At 36.0% G+C, this 17,260-nt stretch overlaps 1 protein-coding gene across 1 annotated transcript in view; it reads right to left on the bottom strand.

Annotated features, from left to right (window-relative positions):
- Positions 1-17,260, bottom strand: part of USP45 (ubiquitin specific peptidase 45) — a 69,535-nt gene that overhangs the window by 9,537 nt on the left and 42,738 nt on the right. Inside the window, exons 10-15 of the mRNA XM_006865843.1 lie at positions 15,004-15,095; positions 13,794-13,850; positions 13,315-13,458; positions 8,374-9,046; positions 6,755-6,852; positions 823-909 (exon numbers count right to left, since the gene is read on the bottom strand). Of these exons, the coding sequence (XP_006865905.1) occupies positions 823-909; positions 6,755-6,852; positions 8,374-9,046; positions 13,315-13,458; positions 13,794-13,850; positions 15,004-15,095 (1,151 nt within the window). The remainder of the gene's footprint in view (positions 1-822; positions 910-6,754; positions 6,853-8,373; positions 9,047-13,314; positions 13,459-13,793; positions 13,851-15,003; positions 15,096-17,260) is intronic.

The following is a 17,260-nucleotide window of genomic DNA, read 5'->3' as shown; positions in this document are numbered from 1 at the left end:
TTGAATGTGAAACTGATGATGTGCCCTGTAAACTTTCACTCAATCCACAATAAAAACCTTAAATTAAAAAAAAAAAAAGGACAATTGGAAATATGAACACTGTTAAGGAGTATTTTTATCTTTTAGAGATACATTTTGTTAAGTGCTGTTGAGTCGGTTTCAACACACAGCTACCCTACGTAGGGTTTTCAAGAAGCAGCTGAAGGGCTCGAACCGCCAATTTTGTGGTTTGTAATCCACTGCTGATCCTACAGCAGCCTAAGGAAATATTAATAGATAAACAGATTTTCTTTGGCACTTGCTTCAAAATAATATAGTAAGAAGTGGATGAACATGTAAATGTGGAGGACTGGCCGTACATTTCAAGTTGTTCTAGCTGGAGAATGAGTACTAGTGGCTTATTTACTGTTCTGTTTACTTTTATATATATTAGAAATTCTCTTTATAATTTCAAATATATACTTTCATATATTTAATATAGAGCTTGTTAAACATCTTTATTATTTATCTTACAAAGTCTAAATGTTAATAATTGACAGATAGTGTTGTTTTCCACAGCACAAGAATTACATTCATTAGAAAACTGCATTTAAGGTATTTTATCAGTGTATCTGAAATACTAAGTTTAATAAGCATTCTGTCACATACTCCTTAATTCTGATTTAATTTCACTAATTGTAAGATTCCCTTTGGGAGGGAAAGCTTATATAAAAAACAAAAACTAAAGCGAGACCCAAAAAAGAATACATAGAATATTTTAAGTCTATTACTCACAAGTTAATTAAGACAGCACACAACAATATCAACAATAATTTATCATACCTTACAAGCAGCAGAACAGAATGGTGCTAAATCAAGCATGAGTGGAAAATCTACATGTCTGTTCACTTTGCGAAGACTCAAGCCAGCCTTAAAAAGACCAAAATATATTTAATGTAGTAAAATTAGATTGAAAGCATAGTGCTTTATTAAAACCAAGAGAAATTCTAGAAGTTACTTTTCTCATAGCTATAAAATTGTGACTAATGAATAGTCCAAACTGATGAATGACTAAATTAATAATTAGGTTTCACAAACTGTTACTGCAAAGATTATTTACTTACATTGGCATTTGACATTTAATATTGGAATAATCACTCTCACTGTGGCTTTTCAACACCCATGGAAAAATAAACCCAATCAGTGACAAAATCTACACTACTGACACATGCTACCATGAATATCTGTCAGACTAAAGTATCAGGAGCCTGGTATACTAGGCCTGACTCAGTGACTGGCTAACTGGACGGCTGCAGGCAAGTGACAGAATTTAATTCAGCGTCAGTAACCTCACCTAGGTCAGAGCAGGTACAAGGAGGTTAGATTAGGTTCTTCTCAGTTCTAAAACTCAATGGTAGTCATTCATTACAAAGAAAAACTACCCTACACATTACAAATGTTTATCAGTAAAAGTATATGTTATATATTACATAAAAATAAAATGAACCATTAGTGTTCTTTTCTATTTTTAATTTCCAAAGGCAGACCCTCCAAAATCTATAGTTGTATTGTTGTTGTTGCTAAGTACCATAAAGTCAGTTTTGACTTATAGCGACCCTGTGTATGATTTCCAAGCAGCGGCTAGAGGGTTTGAACCACTGACCTTGGAGTCCAGTGCATATCCTACAGCACCACACTAAGACCCATGTAATGATAATAAAAGCTAACTGATAAGACTGTCAAAGGTATAGGGTAGAACACCCATGAGAAGAAATGGGCTTCACTGGATTGTGAAAATACAAACCTGAGCTGTCTGGGCAGACAGAAAAAAACTGACAGATACAACCATTTATGAAGGGCTTTCATGACATTAATGATTAGTCCTGATGTGGCACTGTAGGATAAGCACTGGACTAACTGCAAGATAAGTGGTTCAAACTCACCAGAATCCATATATAGGGTCAATGAGTCAGAACCGACTCAACAGCACTTAACAACAACTTACAATTTGTATATTAACCATATAATTTTGTCACAGATCTGTTGGCTGTTTATTTTGTACCTTTCAAAAAACAAACAAAAACTACCACTTCATTTTTTGGCTGAAGCACAACCACTTAACTTATTTGTTTTTCACATGATCTTTAGCATTTAGAAGACTTAAAGGAGCTCTGCTAGAGTAGTGGTTACGAATCAGGCTGCGAACCTCAGGCTCAGCAGTTCGAAACTACCAGCTGTTCCGCAGGAGAAAGATGAGGCTTTCTGCTCCCATACAGATTTACAGCCTCGGAAACCCTGTACAGGGTGGCTATGAGTCAGAACCGACTCCACAACACATAACAACAACAACAACAACAACATGAGGTTATATCCCAGGAATAAGTCTAGAATCTTTTAAAATTTAAAGATGTGCCATAATTTCTTTGCCTCATTTTTTACCAAGTAATCTCCATAAACATTTAATGCCAGAACTACAATAATTTCAGATAAATGTGTCCTCCCCACTTGGTGCTTTCCTGCTGAGAAATTATCCCATAATAAGAGAGATGTGTAACCAACTCACTGCCATCTAGTCAGTTCTAACTAGCAGCAACCCTATAGGACAGAGTAGAACTGCCCCACATGATTTCCAAGTCCACTATCATGGGAACACTGGATGTTTTAAAATTAAGAAAGGTGTACGACAGGGTTGTATACTTTCACAATACTTATTCAACCTGTATGCTGAGCAAATAATCCGAGAAGCTGGGTTATATGAAGAAAAACATGGCATCATGATTGGAGGAAGACTCATTAACAACCTGTGATATGCAGATGATACAACCTTGCTTGCTGAAAGTGAACAGGACTTAAAATATTTACTGATAAAGATCAAAGAGCACAGCCTTCAGTATGGATTGCATCTCAATGTAAAGAAAACAAAAATCCTCACCACTGGACCAATAAAAAAACATTCTTATCAATGGAGAAAAGATTGAAGTTGTCAAGGACTTCATTCTTCTTGGATCAACTATCAACACTCAAGGAAGCAGCAGTCAATAAATCAAACAATGTATGCATTAGGCAAATCTGCTACACAAGACCTTTTTTAAAGTTTTGAAAAGCAAAGATGTCAGCTTGAGAACTAAGGTGCGCCTGACCCAAGCCATGGTATTTTCAATAACCTCATATGCATGTGAAAGTTGGACAGTAAATAAGGAAGACTGTAGAAGAGTTATGGTGTTGGAGAATACTGAAAGTGACATGGACTGCCCACAGAACCAACAGATCTGTGTTGGAAGAAATACAGCCATAGTGCTTCTTGGAGGCCAAGAAGGCCAAACTTTGTCTCTCATAATTTGGACATATTGTCAGAAGGGACCAGTTGCTGGAGAAGGATATCATGTTTGGTAAGGTGGAGGGTCAGAGAAAAAGGGGAAGACCCCTAGCGAGATGGATTGGTAAAGTGGCAGCATCAATGGGCTCAAGCGTGGCAACAATATTGAGGTTGGCCCAGGATCAGGCAGTGTTTCGTTCTGCTGTGCATAAGTCCGCTATGAGTCGGAGATGATTCGATGGCACTTAACAACAACAACAACAACAACAGGTGCTCCTTGGAAATACTATGCAGGGTTGGCTATGAGTTAGAAGTGACTTGACGGCACTTAACAACAACAAACCTTTATGGAAGCCGACTACCACATCTTTCTCCTGTGTAGTGGGTGGGCTCAAATCACCAACCTTTTGGTTTGCAGTGTCTTTAACATAGTATGAATCTTTTTCTCGAGAATTATTTTTGGATTCTCTAGTCTTATATTCCACCACTCATCTGTCAGTTTGTCGTACTGTGGTGGCTTGTGAGTTGCTGTGATTCTGAAAGCTATGCCACCGGTATTTTAAATACTAGCAGGGTCACCCATGGTGGACAGGTTTCAGATGAGCCTGACCGAAGCCATGGTATTTTCAATAACCTCATATGCATACGAAACCTGGACAGTGAATAAGGAAGACTGTAGAAGAATTGATGATTTTGAGTTAGAGTGTTGGAGGAGAATATTGAAAGTGCCATAGCTGCCAAAAGAATCAACAGATCTGTGTTGGAAAAAGTGCAGCCAGAGTCCTCCTTGGAGGCCAGGATGGCCAAACTTCGTCACTCATACTTAGGACATACTATCAGGAGGGACCAGTCACTGGAGAAGGAGATTATGTTTGGTAAGGTGGAAGGTCAGAGAAGAAGAGGAAGACCACCAATGAGATGGACTGGCCAAGTGGCACCATCGATGGACTCAAGCATGGCAACAGTAGTGAGGTTGGCCCAGGATCGGGCAGTGTTGTTTCGTTCTGCTGTGCGTAAGGTCGCTATGGCAACAGTCTTATATTTAAACTTTGTTTTTCCCTTGTCTTTATTTTTTTTAAAGTATTTTCCCATTATCATTAAAATAGAAATCTGATGATCTGTACACTGGACACTTAGGCCTAACATCTGGCATGACTTACAACGACTGGGATGTACATCTTTGTATGCATCTCTATTTCCTTGCTATTGGGTATCACAAGTGGAATTACGTAGTCAAGAATAATTACTTTTGTTCAAAAACTGTTCTATGCAAAATATTACCTCTTGTTTTTGATACACACTGTTAGAGTACTTTTTCTAAAAAGTGTTATCAACTTATACTCCCACTGCTGGTACATAAGAGTGCCAATATTCCACTTTATCCTCATTAACACTACAACTTTGCCAGTTAAAAAAGGCATCTTACTATCATTTTATTCTACGTATATTTTGCTGGAAATAATGGACTTTTTTTCACACTTGCTTAGAATTTCTATATCGTCTTCTATGAACTGTCATTCATGTCTTTTTTTCCATCAAATTTATTATTAAAACCAGTTGATGAGTTGATTCCAACTCATGATGACCTCAGCTGTGTCCCAGTAGGCTCTCAGTGGCTTTTTCCATAAGGAGGCCCCCAGGTATTTCCCTAGAGGTACCACTGGGTTGGTTAGCAGTGGAGCATGTGGATTGTTGGCACCACCCAGGGACTACTACTTTACTTGAAGGGGCTTGGTATTTTCCTTTTTGAGAGTTCTTTATATATGTTATTGTTAAGTGCCATCGAGTCAGTTTCAAATCATAGCAACCCTGTTAAGGGTCTACCCAAGACTGTACATCTCTGTAGAAACAGAAAGTTTCATCTTTCTTCCGTGAAGTGGCTGGTGGACTCAACTGCCAACCATGTGGTTAGCAGTCCAGTGCTTAGGATGCTAATGTTTTGTCATATTTATGACAAACATATGTTTAGTTTGAGATTTGCCTTAAGTGTTGTGGATGTTTCTGACAACAAAGTTATAAAGTCACTACAGAGTAACAGTTCTGCAGGGATGCTGAGTGACCAGAAGCTTAGGAATATTCTTCCTTACAATTCCCTACCCCTGGGAATGAGAATGTGGCTTTGTTCATACTTAAATATTGAGCTTGAGAACATGAGTTCAAGATGTCTATAAATATTTTCCTGTAAGGTTTTCCTAAATAGGGATGTAAGTACTAAATGCAAACTGTGGTATATCATAAAATTAGCTTCTTAAATCTGGCATGACACTCTCTTGTTCAGACAGAGACAAAGGCATATGTATGCTTTCTATGATGTATTCTGAGTTCATGAGAAGCTGTGTTGAGAATGGTACATCTTCTGCTCTCCATGGGTATTTCATTTCCATTGTATCCTATAACCTTGCTCACAGAAAATTAAAAATTTAATCTTTCTGTGAATGGCCATACAGAGAAAATCTATTCTTTTCAATCTACAGCCTACCTGAAATGTAGATATATAATCAAAACTTTCAATCTTTTCCTTGTGTTTTCTTTCATGGATTTTATACTTAAGAAAGCTTTCCACACAGAGGTCAGGCTAATATTCATCTAAACACTCTTACAGTCCATTTGGTGATTTACTTTATATAATTAAAAAATTATCTGTCAATAGTATTGATATATACTATAAAGTGAAGCTCCCAATTATTTCCCAAGCATTTTTCACCAAGACTTTATAACAGAATAATCAACCCCCCTTTCAACTGATTTGAACTGATTTGAAATTCTTCCCTTATTATAACAGATTTAAATTATAGTTATGTTTTGCTTAGTGACTAGTCTAACCATACTGTTTCAATTATTATACTTTTATTTGAAATCTGGTATCAGAAAAATCACCCTTCCTAACTTTTTCAGAAATGTTTTACTATTTTCACTTATTCATTCATCCTGAGGATCTTTACAATTATTTTACCAAATTCAAAAATATTCTCTCATTTAAGACAAGGGATTGAATTAAAACTATAAGTAATTGATAAAAATCCTGAAGCGTTAAACAAATTTCGGTTACCATTACAGGGTCCGGGTTCTGGCCCAAGCACCTCTTTTCTCAGTGTGATCATGACAGTTTAGGGAGCCCTGTGTGCTACTGCGTGCTTATTTGTTGTTGTTCTTAGGTGCCATTGAGTCAGTTCTGACTCAGTGTCTCCCCGTGTAACAGAGTAAAACACTGCCCGATCCTACACCATCCTCACAACTGTTCTAAGTGTTATTAATAATCTTTATTTTCTATTAATACACACACACATCATTTAGGTTCCTCTCTCCCAATTCTTCAAATATTGTGAATTGAACAATTTTAATTAGAAAAGTCTTATAAACTATGATGGCTGGAAAAGATTACCCCACAGCCAAATTTTTACATTCAACAATTACAGAACTTAGGACTCTGCAGAACACATAATAAAAAAGGACTTTTACCTGATGGAACCTTTTAAGATGGAGAATTAGGATAGCTGGAACAGCAGAAATGAGCAGTTGCTTCCTAGCATTAGTATAAATCCCTTCTCCTTTCTTTTCTGCATAAAATATAATATGTTTAGTTGTACAGTTCCATACTTATATCTACCATATAATGTAGTAAACATTTACATAGAGAAATCATACCATGTTTTGAAAAGGCTTAAAAAAGAATTGAACTTCTGGTTATCGGGTGCCCTCCTACTGCTTTCAGAAAATCCACAAAATGAGAGTAATAGGGTACACACTTTTAAAGACAAATAGGAGAGGTGATGCTTGAAACAAAATTTTGGAAGGTGGGAAACAGGTAAACTAAGTAGTTCATGAATTAACTGATGTTACTACCAACCCCTCAGCTAACAATACACCTGTAGATGAACAAGTTTGGTTAATTATTCAATAAAGTGATGGCAATTGTGTCTCAGTAGGAGGTTGTTAGAAAGTACTTACTACAAGATTTGAATGATGCCAACAGTATATTTACTTTGGATTTATATACTTACTTTGGATTAATGTAGGCTAATATTTTTTTCCTTCTTCTATCTAGACATTTCTTTAATTAAAAACCCAAACTGGTATCATAAAATTGATTCTGACTCACATAACCCCTATGAGTTACAGAGGAGAACTGAGCTCCACCAGGCTTTTGTGGCTGTACGCTTTACAAAGATTACTAGGCCTTTCTTCCATGGTGTCACGCTGGATGAGTTTGAACCATCAGGTTTTCAATTAGTACCGTAATGCACCCAGGGCTCTATTTCTTTAATTAATAACCAATAAAGATTAGAGTATCCTCTCCACTTAACCAAAAGACATTTGAACTGCAAGGTTGGTGGTTCAAGCTCACCAGCTGCTCCTCGGAAACCCTATACAGGGTCGCTATGGGTCGGAACTGACTTGATAGCACTTAACAACAGCAACAGAGATACACCACAAATTTCTTACTTGCCAATTTCCCTCTTTTCCACTTTTCTCTGTTCATCTAAACATAACTATATTATCCTGGTAGCTTCACATCATACAGTTATATGAGCTGTTCAAATTTATACTTTATGAATTTGTAGAAAATTGATGGGATTTATGAAGCACATTAATCTTACTAGTGATATACTATAAATTTTAGGAATATTACTTCTGGATAAGGAGCTCTGGTAGCGTAGTGGTTACGAATCAGGCTGCAAACCTTAAGGTCAGCAGTTCGAAACTACCAGCTGATCCATGGGAGAAAGATGAGGCTCTCTGCTCCCGTAAAAATTTACAGCCTTGGAAACCCTGTACAGGGTCGCTATGAGTCGGAACCAACTCCATGGCACATCACCACCACCACTACTTCTGGACAGATTTCAGACAGCTAGTTCTCTGAAATAAGGGCATGTGAATTTGAAGCTTCAATTTTTTCCAACCAAAATCCACTGGGAACTACTTTTCCCTGTAAGTGTCTTAAATGTTGAGACACAACTGTGAATAAAACAGTCCCTGATTCCAAGTCTTCATCTGGAGACAAGGTTCTAAGATTCTCTCATTTGGGGAACTATCAGATAACCCATCAGTACTAAAAGAGTAATAAGCCAAATGTTTACCTGCATAACTGTCCTTTTGGTATTTCTCTTTCTTTTCAGTACAATTCTCACAAAGAAGCTTGTTATTCCCCATTAGTAATTCCATAGATGTAAACTGGTAGAGACAGGACTGAACTGAACATTCTTTAGAAGTGGTTATATAGCTCTGAGAGAGGGTCTGAAAAGCATTTTGGGGGCTATCAGACATCATATGCTTCTCTTCTGTAAAACATAAATTATTTGGAATATTTAGTGGTTGATTTTCTCTGTCGACATCTCTGTCTCCAGTTACACTGTTGCTCAAATGAAGTTCAGAAATAGCTCCAGCCATTTCCTCATCACCGCTGTCCGCATGATGTAGCAATTCACTTGCTGGTAGATGGTGGAAGGGTCCATCCGTGTGCATGCAGGACACATTACTGGATCTAAACAACACAGTCCGCTGTGAGACACTTTCCGATTCTGAGGCCTCGCTGTCAGCATCAACACTACTTTCAGAATGACTGGCTTCCTTTTCACTGCCGTCCGTAGGGCTTTCATTCAGAATTGATTCCGTATTCATCATGATGCTTGCAAAAGACACTGAAGAGTTCCCATTCGTTTCGAGGCTCTCATTTTTCGGACATATGACAGCAGTTTTCTCTTTTCCAGATGACAAATTTCTTATACGTTTTCTGTCATGAATTAGTTGTTTCTGTAAAGTGACAAGTGTTTTCAGAGAAAAAATCTTGTTATCTTATTGAAAATAAAATCTGGTAAGTCTAATTTAGACTTTTCACAATTATTAAATATTACTTCTAGTATCCCTGAAATCCATGTTCCAAATCCACCTAAAGTACGATAATAGTTTCAATTTAAAAGTAAACCTTTGCATAAGATACTAGCAAGTTGTTGTTGTTGTTAAGTGCCATCGAGTCGGGTCCGACCCATAGCGACCCTGTACAGGGTTTCCGAGGGTGTAAATCTTTACGGGAGTAGAAAGCCTCATCTTTCTCCCGCGGAGCGGCTGGTAGTTTCGAACCGCTGACCTTAAGGTTCGCAGCCCGATTCGTAACCACTACGCTACCAGAGCTCCTTATACTAGCAAGAGCAGTTACTATTTACAGGGAAGGCAACGGGACTTTGCAAACACTGGCTACGAGGGAGTCTTTTTAACTGTAAACCTTTCCATACTTGTTGATTTTGGAACAAAGGAACTGTACTACCTTTTTTTTTTACTTAAAGAAAAAAAACTTATTTTCTTTAAAACAAATTAAAAAGTAAATTTTAAGTTATATTATGACACATTACAATAGTTAACGATCCAGAAGAAAGTATTTGTATCTAGTCTTTAGTTTCCTGGTGTGGCTTAATGAGCCAGACTGCAAAGCCATTTGAACTGCAAGGTCAGCAGTTCAAGCTCACCAGCTGCTCCTCAGAAATCCTATAACAGGGTTGCTATGGTTTGAAACCAACTTGATGGCATTTCACAACAACAACGACAGTCTACAGTTTGCTTATTAAATACATTTTTTAAACACACTGGGTATTGTAAACCTGTTTCTTGTGAAAGAATTTGGTAATAATCAACAACAAATTTAATCAAATATTTTAAGCTACTTGAAATATTCAATGTTTCCACACAGCTAAAATCTTTTTCAAGTTTTCTTTTCCTATTACTTACCTTAAGGGCTAAAACAAGAAACAAAGAAAAGACGTCATGAATTACATACAGATCAGGTATTTGCTTTCAGTTATTTTGAGGGAAGATACTTTGGGGAGAAGAGAGATGAATTATAAAAATTATCTGTGCCTCAAACTTTCATCTTCAAAACCAGGATAATGACATTAGGTTTCTGTGTTTACCAAACATCCTGAGCTCCTTGAATTAAAACAAAACATTCATTTTCATTCTATATATTTAGTCTACTAGAGCCCATGTGGAGTCCTTGTGCTTCACTATAGAATAAACAGTGGACTAGTAACAGCAAGGTCAGCTTATCCTACAATGCCACATCAGAATGAAAATAGCTGTCTGGAATACAGTTAATCTAACTTCTAGTTCAATGATTTCCAAATCCAGGTGATCATCAAAATCACCTAACAGTTTGGAAAATACAGACCAAGGCAATACCATTTAGAAATGCTGATTCAGAAAGTTTGGGGCTGGGTTTGAGAATCTGCTTTAAAACAGTTCGTACGCTATTACGCTGATCAGCCCATTATTGGATCTTTTGAGCTTGACTATTTTATCTATCCTTTCATACTTTCAGGGAAATATAAAATTACCCATTTCCATTCTCATTTTGTGCTTGGTCTATAACAATTTACTGAAATAGTCTCCTAAGTTTCTAGTGTTATAAATCAAGACAAAGGATTGATAAATTTCTAAGGGGGCATCAAAAAGTTTGTAGAAATTCTCTATCTTTTCATTCCATTTTCCCATGAACTTTTTAAAGCCCCCTGATATTCTGAAATGGTATTTGAAACCGATGAAATATTCTTTACAATCAGAACACTGATAGAAGGGTAGAGGCTAAGAGCATAATTCTGGAACTAGACTGCCTGGATTCAAATTCAGACTGCATCTGCTTACATGGCTGCCACATCTCATTATGCAGTTTCCTCATCTAATAAATAGAAGTACCATCCACACTAGGTATCTTGGAAATTAAACAAGATAATGCATACACGAGCCCCAAACAGTATTTGGCCCATAGTAAGAAACGAAGCATTAGCTATTATTATCGGTACAATCATAGGGATAATCACAGCTGTCTGCTGAGGAACCAGTTCTACTGGTTCCCTTGACCCTCTCAACTCTGGGCTACTTATTTTCATGTGTAAGCGCTGCATGAAACACCTGAGCTACAGCAGTGAGGAGGATGTAAATTGTGTTTCTAGTCTCACAGCTTTCAATCAATTACAATGGATGTAACTATAACTGGAGATAAGTGCCAGTGGAGGTAGTGCACACTAGCCTTGTTTGAATAGTTTTCTAGCACCTGCTATCTGTATGAGGAATAGCCATACTACTTAATCTTTCTCTTGACTCCATAAGATTGATGTAAATAACTGAAAATATGATCAACACAGTAAGAACTCAAAAGGTTGGATACAATTATTATGAAAGAAATAAAGATACTATAAAAGCCCAAAGGAAAATTACCAACCCAGAGTTGAGTGGGTCAAGAGAACCAGTAGAAAGTTAGCAGAAGGCGTAGGAGAATGGGACTGTTCTTGGAAGAAGGAAGAGCAAGTTCAAAAAACCACAAATAAAAGAGAAAAAATGAGAAGTTATGGAAATCTAGTTTGAAAAGTAGAAAGCAAGTAAGAAGAAGAGAACAAACAAAAGTGGATCAGAAGTATGAAGAGCCATGCTAGCCTTAGGGCAGTGGGGTACAAAAAAGATGACTAGCTGTGTGTTTTAGGGCTCTTCTTCTGATTAGAATGTTAGAGTATGGTGTGATGGTTGGGAGCAGAAAAATGAGGGGACAATATGACAGAAAGCAGTCAAGAGCTTCATTATAGTCCACACACTATCTTATCTCTCAGGCCAGCTGGTAATGCTTTTTGGCTCCATGCCATTTTTCAATTAAAAATTTCCAGATCTTTTACCTTCCACTGGCATTTAACTCTCTGATACATATTTACATTACTAAAGAGTTCTGGTAGCGTAGTGGTTACGAACCGGGTTGCTACCCTCGAGGTCGGCAGTTCGAAACTACCAGATGTTCCCCAGGAGAAAGATGAGGCTTTCTACTCCTGTAAAGATTTGTAGCCTCAGAAACCCTGTGCAGGGTCGCTATGAGTTGGAACCGACTCTACAGTACTTAACAACAAACAACAACAATCTTGGTTTAGTTTTCCTTGGGAGTTTTTCCTTAGCTGATGCTTCTCTAAGCCTAAGATTGCTTTTATTTAAAGGAAACATTCTGTTCTTTCTGTGGTCATGCCACTTATGGTCTTCTAGTAGAGTAAATTAAATCCAATTAAACCCAATAACATGTCAATTTGCCACATAAGTACGGATCTCTTCATGTAAAAAGTATTTTTTAATGAAGAACTAATTGAGTTGAGTTTATTAAGACTTATATGGGATAATTCAGCATCCTGATGTATCCTTAATGAAATAATAGATCTAGAAAATGATCATCAATGATTGGTAATGTCAATGAAAAAGAGCTCAAACATTACTGCCTTAGTACATGTTGTTGTTAAGTGCCATCAAGTTGATTCTGACCCATAGCGACACTGTATAGGGTTTTATGGAGCAGCTGATGAGCTTGAACCACCAACCTTGCAGTTTAAATGACTGCAGTCTGAAGCTTTAGACCAGAGCCACACCATGTAGAAGTATATCGTACCTCTTAAATAAAAATTGAATGTGAACCTCATTAGGTTTTCTAGACTTAACTACCTTAGAGAGGACATAAAAAGATTAGAGGAACCTAGGAACACAATGACAAAATGAATTACTAGTGAATCTGGAAATGTGGGAAATCTGTAGATTGAAAGAAACTAAAGAAACAAAGCAATCAATTATAAATTACAGACACTTTTTAGATATCACATTCACACAAACTTTATAAAGTAAAACAAAAAACAAGTGTTTATGATACAATTGTGAAACTTAAATAATAATTTGATACTTGGTGCATTAAAAAATTATTAACATCTTTAGATGTGATAATGGAACTGTGGCTCTGTGTTTCTTTTAAAGAGCATTTACTTTTTTATAAATATAAGTTAAGGCATATATTTGAGATTTGTTTCAAAATAATCTAGGATAAAGAAAGGAGAGAACATGAAATACAAATAGCTATGAGTTGAGAATTATGAAGCTGAGCATTATATATAAGTGAGCAAAAATAGTAAATGAAAGCTTCTTATACAATTTTCTCTACTTTTGTATATGTTTGAAATTTTCACTAACAAGAAGTTACTTTAAAAAAAATGCCTAATAGATGCACATCATCTTACTTTATCTTTAGATGAAGAATGCTTCTTGGTGGCTTTGTGTTGATGAGTATTTCCTATAGTAAAAGTGCCACTTTTTTGGCTATGATCTGTCTCCTGTGAATTTCTGTATTTACTCATTCTTCCTAAGAGCACAGGTTTTGAAACCTATGTAGAAGTCACAAAAATAACACAAAATGTCATTAACAAATGAATTCCAGATTTCATCTATTTCTAAAAATTTCTAATTCATTTAAGATACACAAAGATAACTTCCTTTACATTAACTCTTAGAAAGTAAAAACCATAGGCTATTCTTTCTTGAGAATACTTTACACATACATAGATAAACTCCAATAACAAACATACCATACAAACTCAGTTATTATATATATTTAAAAAATTATCATGATAGCAGAAAATACTCAACAAATGTCTAAATGAGTGAATGAATATTTTTCATAAAAAACTCTTTAATTAGATTTAAATTTTTTAGTCCTTACCCTTTCTTCTATTATAGGAAGTGAAATGTCAATGAAAGGATCTTTCACCATGGAGATCTCAAAGAAAGTAGATTGAGCATGACAGTTAATATTCTAATATAGACAAGACAGTTTTATAAATTCTTTAAATCAAACTTCCCAGGCAACAAACATATAGTTTTAAATTAAAAAATGCTCATAGAATTAATTGTGATTTAATCAGGCATAGCAGCACATATTGCTAACAAAAAACTAGATCTTTCCAAAACTACGACTTCAACCCAGTCTAATTTTACAATGTCATTAATGTGAATAACCTATAATACTTTAAGTAACTTCAAAATAAACCATACTTAAAAAACCAAAGAGAATAAATACATGTTTGGTGAAATTAATATACTAACATAAATAAAATATTGAATGTTAAGAAAAACTATGAAAAAAAATCAGAGAGCTTGGCTGTTTTGTAGATTTCTTAAGAGAATTCTGTTTTAAAGGATACTCTTCAGTTTGTGAGGGAGAAATCAACTTCATCTTGAATATTGTTAAGTTGTTGTTAAGTGCCTTCGAGTCGGTTCCGACCCATAGCGACCCTATACAGGGTTTCCGAGGGTGTAAATCTTTACGGGAGTAGAAAGCCTCATCTTTCTCCCGCGGAGCGGCTGGTAGTTTCGAACCGCTGACCTTAAGGTTCGCAGCCCGATTCGTAACCACTACGCTACCAGAGCTCCTTATCTTGAATATTATACGAACTTAAATACGTCATGCTGACACATTTTGTGCGACACAATGTGCCAGGCTACCATAGACATTTATAATTCTGCTTTTAAAGACTAGACAGAATAGAAAATTACACCTTAATATAAATCAGAGTAATGGACATAAAGACTTTTATTATTAAGATCCAAGAAAAATGGAAAACTATCATATGCTTAGCCATTCATTTAAAAAAAATATTTAAGCACATTAAAATGAGTAAAAATAAAGTAAAAGCATGTTGAGTATAAAAATAAAGTAATACATATAAGCAAATTTAAATAAATATATATACATATATATATATATAATATTTACTTTCTATGGTAAAAGGTGTATTTTAAAGACTCTCAAGAACTATTATGTAGTCACTGATCACAAAAATAAAATGACTGCTGATGATTATATGTGAGCGAAAACTTAAAACCAATGTGTGGGATCTCTTCCATGTTGATGTAAATTCTAAAGTACCTACATTTGCACATTCTTCACACATGACTGTGCTAGTTAATTCACCAATAAATATCCGATCTATGAAGTTCATTTTCACACCTTCTTTTCCATATGCTGTAAAAATAATACATTTTTAGTATTAAAAAATGTCGCCCATCAGTCTAACAATATAACATTTTCAGTTTATTAAAAAGTAATGTCAATAAGACAGATGTCCACACTGCATTTAGTAATTTACTATATTTCTTTTTCCTTTTATAGAGAAAACATGACTATCATCTATGAACTACAAAATAATGAACTGTTCTTATAATTAAGAGGTAAATTAAATAGAACGATGATCATTGTTTAAACCAATTTCAGCTGCTCCCATTAAACCCGTGAAGCTGTTGCATCTAATCTAGAAGTCGACGGGGGAATGGGAAAGGATACCATGTTTGCAGGACCACAGATGTCAGAGTCATGGTTAGGGAAACAACATAGTGTAGCTAATGATGAAGAAATAGAACAGTGTCAGAAATAAATATGGACAATTAATAACAGCTACACTCTGAGTTAATGTGCTGGACTGCAAGGTTGAATTGCTAGGTTGGCAGTTCAAGCTCACCAGCCGCTCCTCAGATATCTATACAGGGTCACTCTTAGTTGGCACTGACTCAATGGCACGTAACAAGAGCAACAACAATTAATATAAATATGTGTTTAGAAATAGTATGGTAAATTAAGACATTTCATTAGGAAAACTACAATGGACTAAAAGTAGAGAGATTATAAATCTGGAGAGGAAAGAAACATTGTGCTGTTATTCTAAACATGCACTAGATGGCACTATCTCAACACAAAAGAAATAAGAATATACTTGAGAATGTATGCATTTTTAAAAACCTTGAACCCTGCACTAAAATCAATTTTAGAATGTACAATTACACTATATAAAGGTTTATAAATTATACACATGTAGGAACCCTGGTAACAAACAACATATGAATTATAAGCTGAGGCTTTCTGCTGCCATAAAAATTTATAGACTTGGAAACCATATACAGGGCGGGCCACTATGAGTAGGAACTGATTCTATGACACACAACCACCACTAGTAGGTACATGGCAAAACTGCAAAAAATATAAAACAAAATAATAAACAAATATTTTTAAATGTCTCTTAGAAACAATGACTTCATACTGTTGTTGTTGTTAAGTTGGTTCCAACCCATAGCGACCCTGTATAGGGTTTCCAAGGAGCATCTGGTGAGCTTGAACCACCGACCTTGCAGTTCAAACAGCTTTGCAGTCTGGCACATTAATCCACAGCGCCACACCAGGACTTCATATTACCATTAGTTACCTCAAGGCAGAATATATGCTTATTGTTGTTGTTAAGTACTGTTGAGTAGATTCCGATCCATAGTGACCCTGTATAAGGTTTCCAAGGAGCAGTTGGTGAGCTTGAACCACCAACCTTGCAGTTCAAAAGACTTTGCAGTCTGATGCATTAGTCCACAAAACCACACCAGGACTCCTAGAATATACACTTTTGTTGTTGTTGTGAAGTGCCGTTGAGTCGGTTCTGACCCAGTGACCCTGTGCAAGGTTTCCAAGGAGCAGCTGGTGAGCTTGAACTGCTGACCTTGCAGTTCAAATGGCTTTGCTGTCTGGCGCATTAACCCACAGCGCCACATCATACGCTTAGGGCTCAGTAAATCAATAACATGTAATATAAACCCACATTTCAATCTTGATAATTGTGATTAGTAATAATCACTGTTTTCATCTCAGAACTTGGCTGATGAAGAGCTAACACCAAAACTAAATCAACTATGCACATGATGGTTTGGTGTTCTCCTCAATAAATTATTTCTTCACTGAATCTCTGAAGCATGTAAATATTTGTCTAGTTAAAACTGGATATAATGAAGCAATATACGAAAGGATGAATGTAAAACGAATGCTCTCCCATGTAAACTATCACATAATTCACAATAAAACATTAAAAAACAAAACAAAACAAAAACTAGATAATATCCATGTTTCTTTTAACTCCTTTGGGCTCTGGACCTTCAAGCTGATATGTATATGTGACACTTACTAGTTTTACTTATAAAAATTCACATGGATTCATTCTAACATTTTCTGTGTCTTTAAACCACTGGAATACGTAAACCCTCCTTTTTTTTTTTTTTCTTTCCCACTCAGGCATATATAATAATTTACATCTCCAAAGGGCACATTCTGCAAGTCTGCTCCTGGCCACCAGCTCTTTGTCCTTCTCTTCTTAGTCC

Source organism: Chrysochloris asiatica, unplaced genomic scaffold (genome assembly GCF_000296735.1).
Source record: "Chrysochloris asiatica unplaced genomic scaffold, ChrAsi1.0 scaffold00084, whole genome shotgun sequence".
Lineage (NCBI taxonomy): Eukaryota > Metazoa > Chordata > Mammalia > Afrosoricida > Chrysochloridae > Chrysochloris > Chrysochloris asiatica.
This window is presented reverse-complemented; position numbering and strand designations above follow the sequence as displayed.